Source organism: Rhinatrema bivittatum, chromosome 3 (assembly GCF_901001135.1).
Source record: "Rhinatrema bivittatum chromosome 3, aRhiBiv1.1, whole genome shotgun sequence".
Taxonomy (NCBI): Eukaryota; Metazoa; Chordata; class Amphibia; order Gymnophiona; family Rhinatrematidae; genus Rhinatrema; species Rhinatrema bivittatum.
Window position 1 is genome coordinate 444685806 of NC_042617.1, and position 16564 is coordinate 444702369.

Sequence of the window (16564 nt, forward strand, 5' to 3'; positions counted from 1 at the left end):
GGGCACCGAAGCTGCCATGGCTCTGATTGAAAGACCCTTGACATGGCCCCCAAGATGCAGCCCTGCTTGCGCATAGCAGAAGGAGATGCAATCCTCCAGCCAGTTAGATAGGGTTTGCTTGGCAACTGCAACTCCCATTCTGTTCTTATCAAATAAAATGAAGAATTGCGTGAACTGCCTGTGTCTGTGGCCTGCTGTCCGCTCCAGGTAGAAGGCCAAGGCTCTTTTGCAATCCAAGCTGTGCAGTGCCTGTTCGCCCTGGTGCAAATGGGGCCTGGGAAAAAAGGTGGGTAGGATGACTGACTGATTCAGGTGGAAATCCGTCACCACTTTTGGTAGGAATTTAGGGTGTGTACAGAGAGCCACTCTATCATGAAAGAACTTTGTGTATGTTGGATACATCACCAACGCCTGAAGCGTGCCGAAGTGACCGCGACCAGGAACATGACCTTTCAGGTCAGGTACTTCAGGTCACAGGTTCGAAGTCGCTTGAAAGTGTGGGATGATGATGAGGTTATTTCTTTTATTTATTTATTTATTTAGGTTTTTTATATACCGGCATTCATGATAAAATCACATCATGCCGGTTTACATTCGAACAAGGTGTGCAAAAAATACAATAACTGAATCTAGTGCAGAGGAGTTGCAGATACAATGAACAGGGGTAATGGAACTGGGACAAGAGAGAAAGAAACAGAAGAAGGTTAACATCATAAATTAATAATTATTTACAGCACCGGGGTGGCTACATTCTTTGAATATATAGTTGTGATTCAGGTGTGGTCAGGGAAGGCTTGTTTGAATAGCCAAGTTTTCAATCTTTTTCGGAAGGTAGGCAGGCAAGGCTCCTGGCGGAGGTTCGTGGGGATGGAGTTCCAGAGTGATGGTCCGGCTGTCGAGAAAGCCCGTTCTCTTAAGGTTATATGCCGCGTGAATTTAGTATTGGGTATCTGAAGGGATCCTCTGTAGGCTTCTCTGGTTGGTCTAAGGGAGTTGTGTGGGCTGAGCGGGTGTTGAAGGTCAAGTGACGTACGGTGGTGGATGGACTTATATATGATGGTAACTGATTTATAGATGATTCTGAAGTGAATAGGGAGCCAATGGAGATCTTTTAAGATGGGTGAGATGTGGTCTCTTCTTCTGGTATTCATGAGTATTCTTGCCACCGCGTTTTGTACCATCTGCAGAGGTTTAGTGTATGAAGATGGGAGTCCTAGTAGGATAGCGTTGCAGTAATCTAACTTTGCGAAGATTATTGCTTGTAGTATTGTTCTAAAGTCATGAAAATGGAAAAGCGGTTTTATCCTTTTCAGTACTTGGAATTTGTGGAAAGAGTCCTTTGTAGTGCGGCTAACAAATGCTTTCAAATTCATCTTGTTATCAATTATAGCTCCTAAGTCTCTGACTTGGGGGGAGAGAGGAATGTTTGGAGGGGTGCTGGAGTTATTGTTGTTTTCTGGAGAAATTAGCATGAGTTCCGTTTTGGTGGAGTTTAAGATGAGGTTTAGGCTGGCGAGCAGGCCATTGATTTTTGAGCAGCATGATTCCCAGTATTCGAGAGTTTTGATGAGAGATTCTTTAAGTGGGATCACTATCTGGATGTCGTCAGCGGTGACAAAGTGTTTGAGTTTTAGGTTGGTTAGAAGCTGGCACAGCGGGATTAGGTAAATATTGAACAGGGTGGGTGATAGGGAGGATCCCTGTGGGACTCCTACTGGTGCATCATGGTGGGGAGATTCTTTGTTCTGGATTTTCACTTTGTAGCTTCTATTATTGAGGAACGTTTTGAACCAGGCTAGCGCTGAACCTGTTATTCCAATGGATGAGAGTTGATTTATGAGGATGGCGTGGTTGACGGTGTCGAAAGCTGCAGAAAGGTCTAACAGAATCAATAGGAATGATTGTCCTTTGTCGAGGCCTAGAATTAGGGAGTCTGTCAGCGAAACAAGGAGGGATTCTGTGCTGGAGGCTTTGCGGAACCTATATTGGGATGGGAAGAGGATTTTGTTGTCTTCAATGTATTCAGAGATTTGAATATTATCTAGTTTTTCCATGATCTTGGCTATGAGTGGTAGGTTGGCGATTGGGCGGAAGTTGTTCGGGTCAGCGGGGTCTAAGTTTGGCTTCTTTAGGAGAGGTTTGAGAGAAGCCAGTTTGAGATCATCTGGGCAAAAGCCTTGAGATAGAGAGCAGTTGATGATGTCCGCCAGCGTTTGCGATATGGTGTCTGGGATTGTCAAGAGTAGTTTGGAAGGGATGTGGTCTGCAGGATGTGAGGATGGCTTCATTTTCTTCATGATTGAATGGATCTCTTTGGCCGAGGTGGGTTCGAATGCTTCAAGGTATATGGATTTATAGTTTGAAGGTTGGAGTGAACTCAGGTGCAGAGAGGTGGAGTTGAAGTTTGAAGGTTGGAGTGAACTCAGGTGCAGAGGGGTGGAATTGGGCAACTGAGTTAGGAGCTTAATGATTTTATTGTGGAAGGACAGGGCCAGTTCTTCGGCTTTTGATTGTGCTTGATTGATAGGGATGACTGGTGCGTTGATTTGTGTTAGGTTGGAAGCGAAAGCGAAGAGAGCTTTGGAGTCGAAGACGAGATCGTGAATCTTGTGCGCGTAGAAATCCCTTTTGGATCTGGAGGTGGAAGTCTTGTACTGGTGGAGTGCCTGTTTGTAGGCGGAGAGTGTGCTTTTAGATGGGGCTTTACGCCATTTGCTCTCTTTCTTAAGTTTTGTTTCAGTTTTCTGAGCTCGAGAGTAAACCATGGGTGTTTTTTGGATGGGTTGGTATTAGGTTTTTTTGTTACAAGAGGGCACAGCCTGTTAGCTATGGATTCAGTGATTTTGTTCCAGGATAGGAGAGCTGAATTGGGGTTGGTGAGATCTATGCGAGTAAGTTGTGAGGTTAGTTGGTTGCTGAGGTCTTCCGACGAGCATGCTCTTCTATATTGGAAGGAAGGTTGGGGTTCATGAACCGGGATGGTTTCGTTTATTGTGAACCTGTTGGAGATTACTGAATGGTCTGACCAGGGGACCTTCTCGTAATTTAGATGAGCGGAATGCTTGATGCCTGAGTTGACGAAGATTAAATCCAGCGTGTGTCCTGCCTTGTGTGTGGGTTCGTTGACTAACTGATTGAATCCCAAGGCTGATAGGGCAGTGAGGAAAGCTTCACAGCTGGGTGAGAGAATGCGATCGTCTACGTGTAGATTGAAGTCCCCCAGAATAATGGTTGGGGCGTCCAGATTGATGGTGGCTGTGATTAGTTCGATGATTGGGGAAGTGTCTGTTTCCAAGAGCCCTGGGGGGGCGTAGACTAACAGGATTTGAAGATGTTCTTTATTTGTTTTAATATTGTATTTGATACAATGGATACTAGTGAACCAGCAAGGCTGAAGATTTGAAGTTTCTGCATTTGCTTAGAGATATTGGACATTGGAGACGTTATACTGGACAATGGAATGTTGAAAGCTTGACAACGACTTTTGGAGTGAGCTAAAATAGCTTACATTTGGAGTCTGTCTATCAGCCATGGATGTAGTCAGAGATACAGTCACTTGATGTAGTCACTGATTGGTTGGTCAGAAATAATCCAGAAGAACATATGTTGCTATATGGTGTAGAATAGTTATGCTAATAATTGATTTTTATTTGACTGGGGCTATTCTGGCATAAAACCATATATGACAAAAAGAACTTGCTATTCTGGTACAAAACCATATTTGACAAAAATAACTTCAATTTATGACCAATCAGAAAAGAACATTTGTCCTTGATTGCACTTGGGAAACTATAAAACAGGGTGCAACATTATCATCAATTTGGAGGCGAGAGAGAGAGAGACACCCAAAAGACATCATCCTGCATCACAGTGTTACCCTCCCCATTGTGAGTATCAATAGCCTGGCCAGCTAAAACTTACATTGGAAGTATTTGATACAATATTAATTAAGTATAGAGATCTGGGAAATGTACTCTGCATTTATTCTTTATTTCTCTTAAAGGATCCCGAGATAATATGATAAGGAATGATATACTATTATTGTCTTATCATATTTAAAGTATATTCTAAGTGTATATTAAAGTGGAATGAAAAGATATAGCAAGTCAAATTTTACCAATCTGCTTATTAAAAATTTATATCAATTTGTGTCTATGAATTATTCCTTATGAGACTAAAATAGTAACAAAAGGATCCTTCATGAGTTGAGCCAACACCACATTAAGGTCCCAGGACACAGTAGGAGGACGCAGAAAAGGCTTTTGTTGAAGCAGACCTTGCATAAAGCACCCCATTATGGGTTGCACAGAGATGGGCAAATCATCCATCTCCTGATGGTAGGCACCGATGGCACTCAGGTGCACCCTGATGGAGTTGGGTTTTAAGCCAGCATCCGACAGATGCAGCAGATAGTCAAGCAGTTTCAATGTAGACCAGGCGAACAGATCCAACCCGTTACCCTCACACCACACAACAAACCTTCTCCACTTCAGGCCATAAGACTTCTGGTAGAAGGCTTCCTGGAGGCTACTAGGACCCAAGAAACATCCTCTGATAGGCTGCAAAATTAGCCTCTCAACATCCAGGCCATTAGGGACAACACTCTGAGGTTGGGGTGGTGCAGTCTGCCCTGATCCTGTGTGACAAGGTCCAGGGAAATCCCCAGGCTGATTGGGTCCCTGATAGAGAGATCCCGCAGCAGCAGGAACCAGATCTGCCTCAGCCAATGAGGAGCTTCAGAAAAGTCTTCAGCACCTGTGAAAGCAGAGGATATGTGGACAGTAGGCCCCTGCCCAATGACGGGCAAAGACATCTGTGGCTGGTTTGCCATCCCAAGGCCTGCTACACCAGGTAGACTGCATCCACCTTCCTGTTACCTGGAGGCACGGAGAAGCGGTGTTCCCAAAGTCTAAGCAGTAGCCCCTTGAAAATGTCATGCACAGGAACAGCTACCACTTACGTAGGGGCATCAATGAACTTGAGAACATTCAGCATCCTGTGCCAGGTATCCTCTTCCGTCAGAAGCTGGAACGGAATGGTTTCTGCCATGGCCCGGACAAAGCCCGCAAAGGTTAAGTCATCAGACGGAGACAGGTCTGAAGGAAGATCCCCGGAGTCATTGGACAAGGACTTGGAGGTATCGTCCCCCAACGGATCATACAGGGCATCTTCTTTACTGAGATCACCTGGAGACACCAGTGGAAGGCCCTTGCCCAGGCCCTTCAGTTTGGGCACCGCTGGCACCGAGGCCCCCAAAGGACCCGGAACCGGACTGGGGAATGCCGATCGAGGAACCAAGGGCCTCGGTGGTGCCACGGGCTGCACTGTTAGTCTGGACGGGGGAGGCAAGGGTAGCCGCGGGGCCATCGATGGACCCCCAGGCACCAGCAGCAGCTGCTAGGGAGGATGCCTAGACGGACACTGAAGCACTCCAGCAGCAGTGCCAGCATCGAGGGTGCAGGTTCCGATGCTGGTTGAAGCACCAGTGGGGCTGGCGGTTCAATGCCCTGAAGGGCTCGGAGCATCACCAATTGCACACTACAATCCAACTCCTCCTGGTAGTCCTCCGAGGACAGAACGGACAGAAGAGAGGGAGGTGTCACCAGATCTCCCTCAGAGCCCCGAGGGAGATCGGTGCCCGGTATTGACATCAGTGGGGAATGCTTGGAACTCATAGGTTTGATGGAAGTCGATGCCTCCTCTCCACAGGGTCGCTTCAGGAGCATCACAGCAGGCGTCGTTGCCATCCCGAGCCCAGTGCCATGCAAAGATGGTGACCGATGACGATGTTTCTGTGACTTCCCACAGTGCTTGGCCTGGTCTTTCACCGGTGCCAAGGAGGATGGAGACGATCCTGATATCTTGGAGCGTGAATACACTGATGACGGATGATCTCCAGCTCCCCTCTCCTGAGGGGGCCCCAGAGGGGGAGTGGACAGCGAGGGCTCAGTGTCCATCTGTTTCCCGCAGCATCTTAGAGTCAACGCTCCCAACACCGGAGTTGATGGTTCAGATTTTTTGGATCCAAAGAGTTTTTCCATCTTGTCCAAACAGCCGTGACGGCCTTTGGGAGTCATCTGATCACAAAAAGATACCCCCAGGCAGAGGATACAAACCTCATGTGGGTCCTTAATGGACAAGGACACTGGGGGCACTGGCGAAAACCCGACAACGCAATTGCCAAAAATACCCACCAAGCGATCGGTGCCCAGCAGCCACTGAGAGTGAGATGCACCGGTAACCAACCGCAAAGAAGGAAGAAAACTTACCGCGCCATCTTAAAGCTGGAAGGAAGAAGAGGGATCCCGGCACAGGAAAAAGTCAGAACCAACCAGGAAAAGACTTGAAAATTAAGAAAAAGAGCAGATCTCCACAACCAGGAGACGATAGCTCCGCGGAAAAGAAGAGACTGAAGAGGGACCCTGCATAGACATGCGGATAGTGGCATGCTGGGCATGCTCAGTGGCCAGTCAAAGTTTCTAGAAACTTTGACAAATGTTTTCCGTGTGTGAGGACTACCATCCGTTCTTGGCCTAGGAGAACAACTGCTTTTCCTTTCAGTTATTCACAAGCCTTATATTAACCTATAAATATTTACAGCCAGCAACATTTTTACTAGGTGATGAACCTTTTTGAAAATTCAGACAGTGCAGCATGACATGCTTTGCTTATGGACTTGACCATAGAAGCAGTCCTGTGTTTTTTCTCTTATGTCTGTGCATCAGTACCCCAGATTATAAAAAAGTCAGGGCTCGTATTGGTTGTCTCTGAATCCAGTTTCTCTTTCCCGCCCCCATCCCACCTCCATCAAAGCAGAGAGTGATGTTGCAGTTGCATCAAAAGCATCAAGGCTTATTGGTTAAGGGTAGTAATCCCATGCCTTCTGTTAAGGGCAGTAACTGCTGCTTCGTAAATGTTACCCCTATGCTTATCAGTTCCCCATACTGTAAAAGACTGGGCCCTTGTTGGTTGCTATCTGAATCCAATTCCCTCTTTTCTCACTGCCATTAAAGCAGAAAGCAATGATGGAATTGCATCAAAAGTATCAAGGCTTCTGGTTATGGGTAGTAACTGTCACACCAGCAAGTTACCCCCATGCATTCTTTTCTTCATTTCCATCCTCTAACCTTTACGGATCCACAGTGTTTATCCCATGCCCAAATGAAATATGAATTAACAATGGTTTTTTGTTTTGTTTTTCTGACTGAAATTGAAAACCTATATGATGTGATATGGTTAATATCCTCTTATCTATTCTAACCCCCATAGGGAAAGCTTGGGTGCACCCCCATCCTGCTAATCCATGCCAAGGAGTAGGGCATTGGTATCAATTGTGGGAGAGGGTGCACCATCGACTGTTTTTGCCCAGGGCACCATTTGTCTAGATCGTTTAGAACCCTATGGATGAGCCTCTTACCATTAAGTCAGGCCTCAAGAGAAAAAGGAGACATTTTCATGTTTCAGAACAAACAGTGAATGTGCACTGTACAGCTAATACAGATTTTGACTTACTGCACTTTTGAAAAGATGCCAGTCACCAAAATTCATGTTCATTTCTTTCTTCAGTTCTTCAGTGTTACACTGAGCTAAAACACGACCATTTATGTTTGCCTGGAAAACACAGAGAATAAAGGCACATTATAAAGGGCATGCTCAACTCATCAACACCGTGAGACACTGTTCACCCCCGAAGAATGTGTTAATCACATCCCATTCTCTGTTACACTAGTCATTTCTGGATTTGAAAATTATGTTTGCCATACAGTTAAAACAATTATATCATTACTATATAATAATTTTACAATACAAATTATCATATAATTTCCAAAAATACAGTTTAATCTGGCAATCTGATTGCAACAAATTAAGTATTTTTGTCCATTTTATATTTTTCATGTATTTGAAGTCTTTTGGAAGCAGACATTATCATTCTTTTGGTACTTGATATTAGCACCAGTTTTAATGCAGAAAATGTGTAGAATTATGTGATTTAAACCATTTTGCTGAGGAAATCTTTCTGTGTTAGACCCAAGTTATATTTTTCTTAATTTCTATATCCCATTGGGGGGATCTATCATACTTTATAAAGATAAAGGCTGATGAAACAAAGTGCCACTTCACAACTGAAAACAATGCACGTGTCATGCTTTTATAATTTATAGCAATAAAATAAATAGGAATTTGGGATCTTGTATTTTGGATTTTAGGTAACAAGTAGTTCTCTCAGACACAAAAAAATTCTGTAAAACAAAGTAATGAGGTGTATGTACTACATGAGATATCGGGGAATACAAATATTTGATACTATGAGGCCGATTTTCAAAGAGTTTAGACTCCTAACTGTTGGAATTAGGGCTGAGTACCTAAATTTAGGATTCTAGAAAGAGGGTGGCTACAGGTGTGGAGGTAAGATGAACAATAAAAATTAGTGCTTTGGATGGATTTTCAGCACTAGGCACCTAATTTACCCCTAGATTCATCAAAATGCTATAATTTCGTATGGATAACACCCGCAATAAGAAAAAGGGACTCGTTTATGACCATTTTAGAATTATCGCACCATGTGCTATGTTAGTGCTTCGCATAGGTAGTGTATTGTGGGGTGTGCTAAAGTTTTCGCATCCTGCTACCCGTGAAGTACCCAGACAGGCTATTACTGAGAGAGAATTATAAGACTTTCATAGTATTCAACTATTTATATCACTATAAGAGGGACAGCTAATAACTCGAGGTGAGGTTTTGGTGGTGGTTTAGGGATTTTGGGCCAGATTGGCATGCAGAGTGAGATGTACCAATGGCACAGTACAACTCAGTGAATATTTGATATCATCTGGAGTGAGGAAAGTCTCAAAAAGATGAGATTTCTACAATGTTCTCTCGCCCTAGCTTGATGGACTATCATTTTGATGAATGACCCTATTAGGACCCTATATCAAGGGAAATAAATTAGGGATCCTAAACACAGGATGAAAAGTTAGGATGCATAGCTCAGCTTTTTTTGAATATCAGCTTCTATATTGACACATTTAAGAATGAAACACAGACTATGACAGCAGATAAGGGCCATAAGGCCCTTCTAGTCTGCCCATTTACCTTTACTGGTACAATACCACAGACCCCACTTAATCTCTGGCTTTAGGTTTGCTTTTCCTAAAGATCCTCAATGCTGATCCCTTGCTCTCTTAATTTTTCATATTGCTTTTGCCTCCATCACTTCTACTCAGCAGCTGCTCCACACATCTACCACTCCTTTCTGTGAAGAAGCGTTATTCCTGAGTCTATCCCCTTTTCAGCCTCATGTCACAACTTCTTGCTCCCGAACTTCTTTTCCACTGACTTTTGTGTACTAGTCACACAGTACTAGTCACACAGTAACTAAGAGGTCAATATTCAAAAGCCTTTGAGTAGGTAACTTTGGAGTTACAAGCACAAAAAGTGAATTTTAAATATTATCCCCTGCCAATCATGTAAATTTTATACCCATGATTTTTTTTGCATGCACAAAATATATCTGGACAGAAAAGGGAAACGTTTCAGGGATGGCGCTAACTTTAGTTGGAGAGTTCACATATTGAGATAGATTTTAAAAGCCTTGCTCGCACAAAAACGGCCACGTGAGAGCTATGCAAATTTTAAATAGCTGGGAAGGATGCATGTACATTCATGTATGCGTGTCATAAAAAAGTAGGCGGAAGGCCAACACTGACGAGCGTTATGTTACCAGTGTAACTTTCCTTTAGGCGCAGGAGTCCGGCGAACATCGAGGAGAGAGAGACTCTTTATAGGGCTCAGCCTGACACTCTATGCACCATTGTAAGGGAGCATTTTGATTCGGGGTGAGTTTTTGGGAGGTGGGTTGGGGTTTGGTGTCACAGAAACATTCAGAGGTATTCATTGTAAAATTGACATCATTAAAGAATTTTAGACCTTATAAGCAATGAAAATTCTAACAAGAGGAGTTGATTTGTACACTGCAGTCTCTGCTAGCTGCATTGTACAAATCAACTCCTTTTCATTGCTTATAAGGACTAAAATTCTTTAATGATGTCAATTTTACAAATGAATACCTCTGAATGTTTCTGTGACACTAACCCCCAAACCTCAACCCACCTCCCAAAAACTCACCCGAATCAAAGTGCCCCCTTACAATGGTGCATATATAGAGTGTCAGGCTGAGCCCTATAAAGAGGTATCTCTCTCTCTTTCCGCATAAGATAAGCATGTAAAGGCTGTAGACATATGCACGTGAAGAGTATTTATAAAATAGTGCATATCTCTGATTGGGTGCTTTCCGGCTGAAGTTACATGCACAAGTTTGGTTAAAAAATAGCAGTCCTAACTTTATCCGAATATATTCAGTGGGAGGCTTGTGTGCATAAGTCCTGCTGAATATCTGGGACACGTTAAACACACAAGTTTCCCTGGATAAATTTGCCACTCACTGTTACTAAACATTGACCTCTGAATGTTTCTATTAAAGCCACACTTTGTCCTCTGGCTTTCCTCCCTTTCTCCCTTCTTTTACCCCTTCAGTTCCTCTTCTGCCTCTTCTACATCTCACCATTTCCACTGCTCCTTCACTGGCTTTTCTATCTACCTCCCTCTCTTCTCTGATTCTCCTCCCTTTTTTCATCCCTTCCTCCACCCCTTCGGTCTCTCCTCTGCTTCTTATCTCCATTTCCTCCTATACCCTTCACTCCTTCCTCTACCTCTATTCAGTTACACTACTGGGCAGATATGGGGGCTATAAGTTTTAAGGAGGATTTATTGTATATTACCTACTCATAATATTACGCTGACCATACAGAAGTACAGAAATTCTAGCCTTTGTATATAGAATACAGAATATACATCACCTTTCGTATAGTTGCAGTGTACTGAGCTAGCATACTTTGATCCAGTCCTTCAATTTGTTTCAGCTTCTCACACACAGCATCCACATTCATTGTACTCAATGCTACTCCAACTGGTCCTGTTGTATTTGTACCTGCTCCCTGAAAAAGGTGAAAACAAAATTAATATTTTTTTCAAGACAGTGATATACAGTACAAATATAAGCAAATGCTCTATGTTTCGAGTTTTCTCTTCAAATCCATTATTGCATAACTATTAGGATTTAATTACCATAAGCATAGTTTCTGATTCAAAATGAAACCCACAACACAAAGCTCTTCAGCTTCTCCCGCAATACAATTTGTGTTTGATAGTATTGATTATTTTAGAATGGCAACGTTAAGCAATAATGTTTGAATGAAATATGATCTATAGAAAAGCAGCACTGGTATTCATAGGGTTTTCTATAGTAGCTTGTAACACACTACTGCAGCATTTACCCTTAATAGTCGCTAGTGACATCCACGTCAATTTAAAACAGTTAGGGATATATGCATTAGCATGAAGGGGAGAAAACAAGATTTTCCTTCTTTACTCACTGTTAGTAGGAATAAAGAACATAGTTAATTTTACAAGATGACTGTTTCTACATGTATTTAATGCAAAATGTATTTTATTTTTATTTAAACGGTTTTATATACCGACAACCGTTTGCACATCGTGTCGGTTTACATGTAACTTACAACCAATGTATATATAGGCATTGCCTTTACAATGTACAGGAATGTGCAAGTGATACCATTCCATTATTTTAGGAATAAATATGCAATAAAATACAGTAGCTGGTGAAATTTTATACACCATAATGAATAGGTTAAAAAAAAATCATGTTTCTATAAGGTCAAGTATACAAGGTAAGAATTAAAAAGATATTCTGGTAAGTGTAACTTAATGCTCAATATTCTTCCTCCAAAAAACATGATTTTTCTAGAAAGAAAAGGAGATACAAGATATAAGGATATTTGGTAAAATCATTTATTTTAAGAAATAAAGGGAGCAATTTTCAAAGCTATTTATGTCCTTAAAAGATGTGTTTATGTGCGGAAATTTCTTGTTATAAAATTGCTCAGGAGTCTGCGTGCATAAAAGTATGTGCAGAACCCAATTGTACCCATAATTGTATGTGCACAAGAGACAGGTGCTCCAGGGGAAGGAACTGGGATTTACATGCACTCTACAGATTTTAAAAAATATGCAAGTATATTAACATGCACAAAGTATGCCCTGCAAAGAGCAGGTGTAACTTTACGCAGCTTTAACTGTGCGCGTTATCTCGGATAATTTTCAAAGCAAACTTATGCACTAAACTTGCTCTGAAAATTGGTAGGACTTACATGTTTTTAAAATGCAAAAGATATGCGGGTTATTATGAAATTATCCTTAACAAAGCAAGAAACTATTTTACAGCATAAATTACGATACCCAGAATTGCATAATAACAACCTTGGTCATAGATTAGCAAAATATGACAACAGCAAGCTCAAAACAGCAACATCACAGTTTCACAATGTATGACGTTTATTTTAAATCAGTAGGAGGAGGAGCAAAATAAGTTTTATATAATTCAATTCAAACAAAAAATGATGACAATCCCTTTTTGTTCCTGAGGAGGTATTAGCATTAATTTTTAACAACTCTTCCCGTTTATTTATTTATTTAAAAATATTTCTATACCGGCCTTCATGAATGGGATTCATATCAGGCCGGTTTACATGAAACAAGGGAAAAAACCAAGTAACTATAAATAAGAAAGGTCAAAACAATCAAAGTTACAATAAAACAGGGGTATTAAAACTTGGGAGCTAGAGTAGTTAGGAATAAGTGAAGATGGAGTAGGAGCGATAGAAATTAACTAGTTAATTATCATATAATATGGTATGAAATTGGTAGACATTCGGTTCCTTGATCTAGTCATTTAGTCATTCTCACGGCTGTGAATATAAGCAAACTTGCAACTGGCTGTGACGGCTCTCACCAGAACTTCATGCAAGGTCATGAGATAAGGAATTTATTTTAAATAGAGAATATTGCTACAACAGAAGACAGAAACATCTTTTAGTACAAATGAATGAAATAAAATATAGTAAAACAAAAAAAAGCTAGAGTTAGAAATAAGACCCAAAGAGAAAGCAATGAAGTCATGACACAAGTGAGATGTTGAATAACACAGTTAATAATGGAGTTTTAAGCATGCACATTTCAGTAATGAACAAAAAAAAAAAGAGTATTCTATATATAGAATGTTAGTCTAATTTAAAAAGATGGCAAAAAGATATTAAGGGGTACTTTTGTAACTGCACATTATTGCTTGCAAACCTATGCAGAAATTACCCCATCTTTCAAAGCAGACTTACGCACATATGACTGCTTTGAAAAGTATCCGGTAAAGGTATACGCACACAGTTACAGTTTTAAATTCAAAAAGCATGCATGCAAGTCCCAACCCCTGGAACATCATTCCTCTATGCATGTTTAAGTATGTGCACACAGCATGCATGCATGTAATTTTGCATGCACACCAGTCATACAATTGTTTAAAGCACCACTTCTGTGGGTAAAGCACTATTTAACCCATAGAAGTCCCTTTGAGGACTACTCTCTTAAAAACCAAACAATAACTTTGGAGGAAACTGAACAAAAAAAATATATTCTTGATTTTTAGACTTTAAAGACTTTTGTGATACATATTAAGCTAGTAACTGTAAATGTATATCACACATGATGATGGCAAAAGACAGCAACAAATGTTAATGCTCTTGATGATGTGCAGACTGACCACACTCCCTCAGCCCCCTTGATTGGAAGGCATGCTGCTATCACTGTGCTCTCAACCTTGTCTTGGTACAGGAAGCAGAATGGATTTTCCATTTGCCAGCATGCAGCACTTCCTCTGTGTCTATATTTCTGTTTCAATTTTATTTCTGTCACTAAGCTATAATAAAAAAATATATGAGTTGACCACAAAATCAAAAAACACCACACACTTGAGAAGCTGAATATAACTAGGCAATCTTACAAAAATTGAAAATTGCAAGTATAATGGGAGGAAAAGATCTCAGAAACAGCTAAATTCTGGATTGAACTCACAGCTGGGGCTGAATAACTGTCAATCATAAAAATCCCCTCAATAAAAACTATTGATAAAATGATTTTAAAAAGTGTATCTTTTCTTATGTACCTTAATCTTCCTGAATTTTTATTTTATTTTGGTTTTTTTAATTATTTATTAGAATTTACATATATATCATGCAAGAAAAACCTGTTATCAAGAAACTCAAAGATCTATATCAGAATAACTACAAAGGAAATTACATATATAACAAATACATATAAATACAGACCTGAATTATCAAATCATGATATGAAAGAGAAAATTGTATAAAGAATTAAAGGAAATAAGGAATCCAATATACACTTATAGGTTCCAGCAGTATTGGAAGAAACTGGAAGTGACTTATTCTATAAAAGATTATCCAATTGACAGGGCTCAAAAAATACATAACTAATTCCTTGTTATTTAATTAAACATTTACAAGGATATTTTAGTAGAAAAGTAGCTCCAAGAGCTAAAACATTCTGGTTTTTTTTCTCTAAGAAGCTCTTCCTTCGAACTTATGTATCTCTGACAGAATCAGGAAAAAACAGTTTTTTGTTCCAAAACTTCTAGTCTCTAAAACGAAGGAAAAGATGTAATGTCCATAACTTAACACATTCTTGTGCATACTCAATAAACATTGTTGATCTATCCTTAATAACAGTCTGTATTTTTTTTTTTTTTTATAAAAAAGTTGGAGCTATGATGTTATTTCTCTGCAAAAGATGCTAAGTGTTACAAGTCCCACCATCACTCAATAAATACTGCTGAAAATTCTAATATAGTGGCCTTCTCAATGTGGACTGAAACCTATTTTCATAAATCAATGTAAGACGTACGTCATCTTTCTTCAAAAAATGTAGATCCTATACTTTACTCAGAATGGATAAGTGCTCAATAATGAAAACTCAATCATGAAAACTCAATCAATCACATATGTCTAGTGTCTCCAGCTAGGCTTGCATAACTCACACAATTATCTCAGACAGAAAGCAAAAGCTCAAAAATTGCCCAAAATTCAAGTTGTCTTCAGAAAAATTACTTAAAATTCAAATTGTCCCCAGATACAGACATTTTTAAATTATGTTTGAAATTGTTTATTGAGTACATTTTTATGACTGATTTTATTTGTTCTCAATTGTTGAGTTTAATCCAGAATTCAGCTATTTCTGACATCTTTTCCTCCTTGATACTTGCAATTGTCAGTTTAAGGTAAAACCTTTGGGGTAGATTTTAAAAAGGTGCTTGCGCTACCCGGCGCGCGCGCACATGTACACCTGATTTTATAACTTGCGCGCGCAAGTTATAAAATCAGGGGTCAGCGCACGCAAGGGGGTGCACAATTGTGCACCTTGTGCGCGCCGAGCCGTGCTGTCTTCCCCATGCCCTTCCCCCTAACCTGCCCTTCCCACCCCTTCCCCTAACCTTTCCTCCCCTTAGCCCTACTCTAACCCCCCAAAATTTTTATTTTACCTTTTGCGCCTGCCAGCACACAATCCTTCTGGCCCCGCCCCTTCAGTAAAGCTCCAGGACTTACACGCGTCCCGGGGCTTTACACGCATCGCCGGGCCTTTTTAAAATAGGCCTGACGCGCGTAACCTTTTTAAAATCCGGCCCTTTATATTTACTATACTAACACAATCATTTAAGCAGCAGCTATATGAACTAGCCTAAGGGCAATCCTGCAACCTGCCCAGCAGGATGATTTGGTTCAGATCCTGAGTACCCTGAAGAGCCTGAGACAGATCAAGCCTAGAAGTGCTAAAGAGGCAAGCGTGTCCTCAGTTGTTGGATATGGGTAAAAGCATGGCTTAAGTTGTGGGGGAATAGCCTGGGAACAGAGTTCCAGCACTTCTTTTCAGATTTAAAGAGGCAAAGCAGCAGGGGTGTTCTGCTCCAGCCTCTCTGAACCTGGCAACATGCACAGGAGGGGGTGAACCTCGAGCAGAAAACAGAAACTCTGTTCCCTAATCTAGCCCTGCTTCCTCCCACCAGAATGTTGTTCACCCTTCCCCTCCTGTTTTGTAGGGAACAAGAGGGTGATCCTGAAACAGACACTGCAGAACAAAGGACACAAAAAGAGGTTGAATTAGCACAAGTTTGAAACTTGTGAGCAGCAGAGCCAATTGTCTTCAGTTTGTGCTAAATTCATTCAACCCTCTTTTGTATCTGTTACCTAAGGCTTCATTTCTGGTGGGAACATACCAGAACAACATTCCTCCACCTTTTTTCCAGGACCCAAGGAAGCAGAGTAGAACTGGCAGTGTAATTCAGGTCTGGCTCCCCCGCGGAGAAGAGAAGAGTTGCTGGAGAGGGTCATTTTCCAGTGGAAGGGGTGCTCAAGGACTATCTGGGATTAGGAGTGAGACTTGGGGGACCTAGGATCACTGGGGGATTCATGGGGGAAGAGGACAAAGGAGGAGGGCCCAGTCCTGGCCCTTCAGTGGAATTTTCACTCCATTGTCCCATATCAAGCCGTAACTCCTCCAACCTTATCACTATTTCCCTTCTCCCTCCTGCTTCTCTTCCTTTCTCATGCTCCCTGTGGAATGCAAACTTCATCTCCAAGAAGCTTGC

General features: G+C 41.2%; 1 protein-coding gene across 8 annotated transcripts in view; it reads right to left on the minus strand.

Moving 5' to 3' along the window:
- KIDINS220 (kinase D interacting substrate 220) overlaps positions 1 to 16564 on the minus strand; it is a 376999-nt gene that overhangs the window by 32567 nt on the left and 327868 nt on the right. For all 8 annotated transcript variants that reach the window (XM_029595825.1, XM_029595823.1, XM_029595820.1 and 5 more), the window contains 2 exons: positions 10857 to 10994; positions 7513 to 7611 (listed from right to left, as the gene is read on the minus strand). In XM_029595825.1, the coding sequence (XP_029451685.1) occupies positions 7513 to 7611; positions 10857 to 10994 (237 nt within the window). The remainder of the gene's footprint in view (positions 1 to 7512; positions 7612 to 10856; positions 10995 to 16564) is intronic.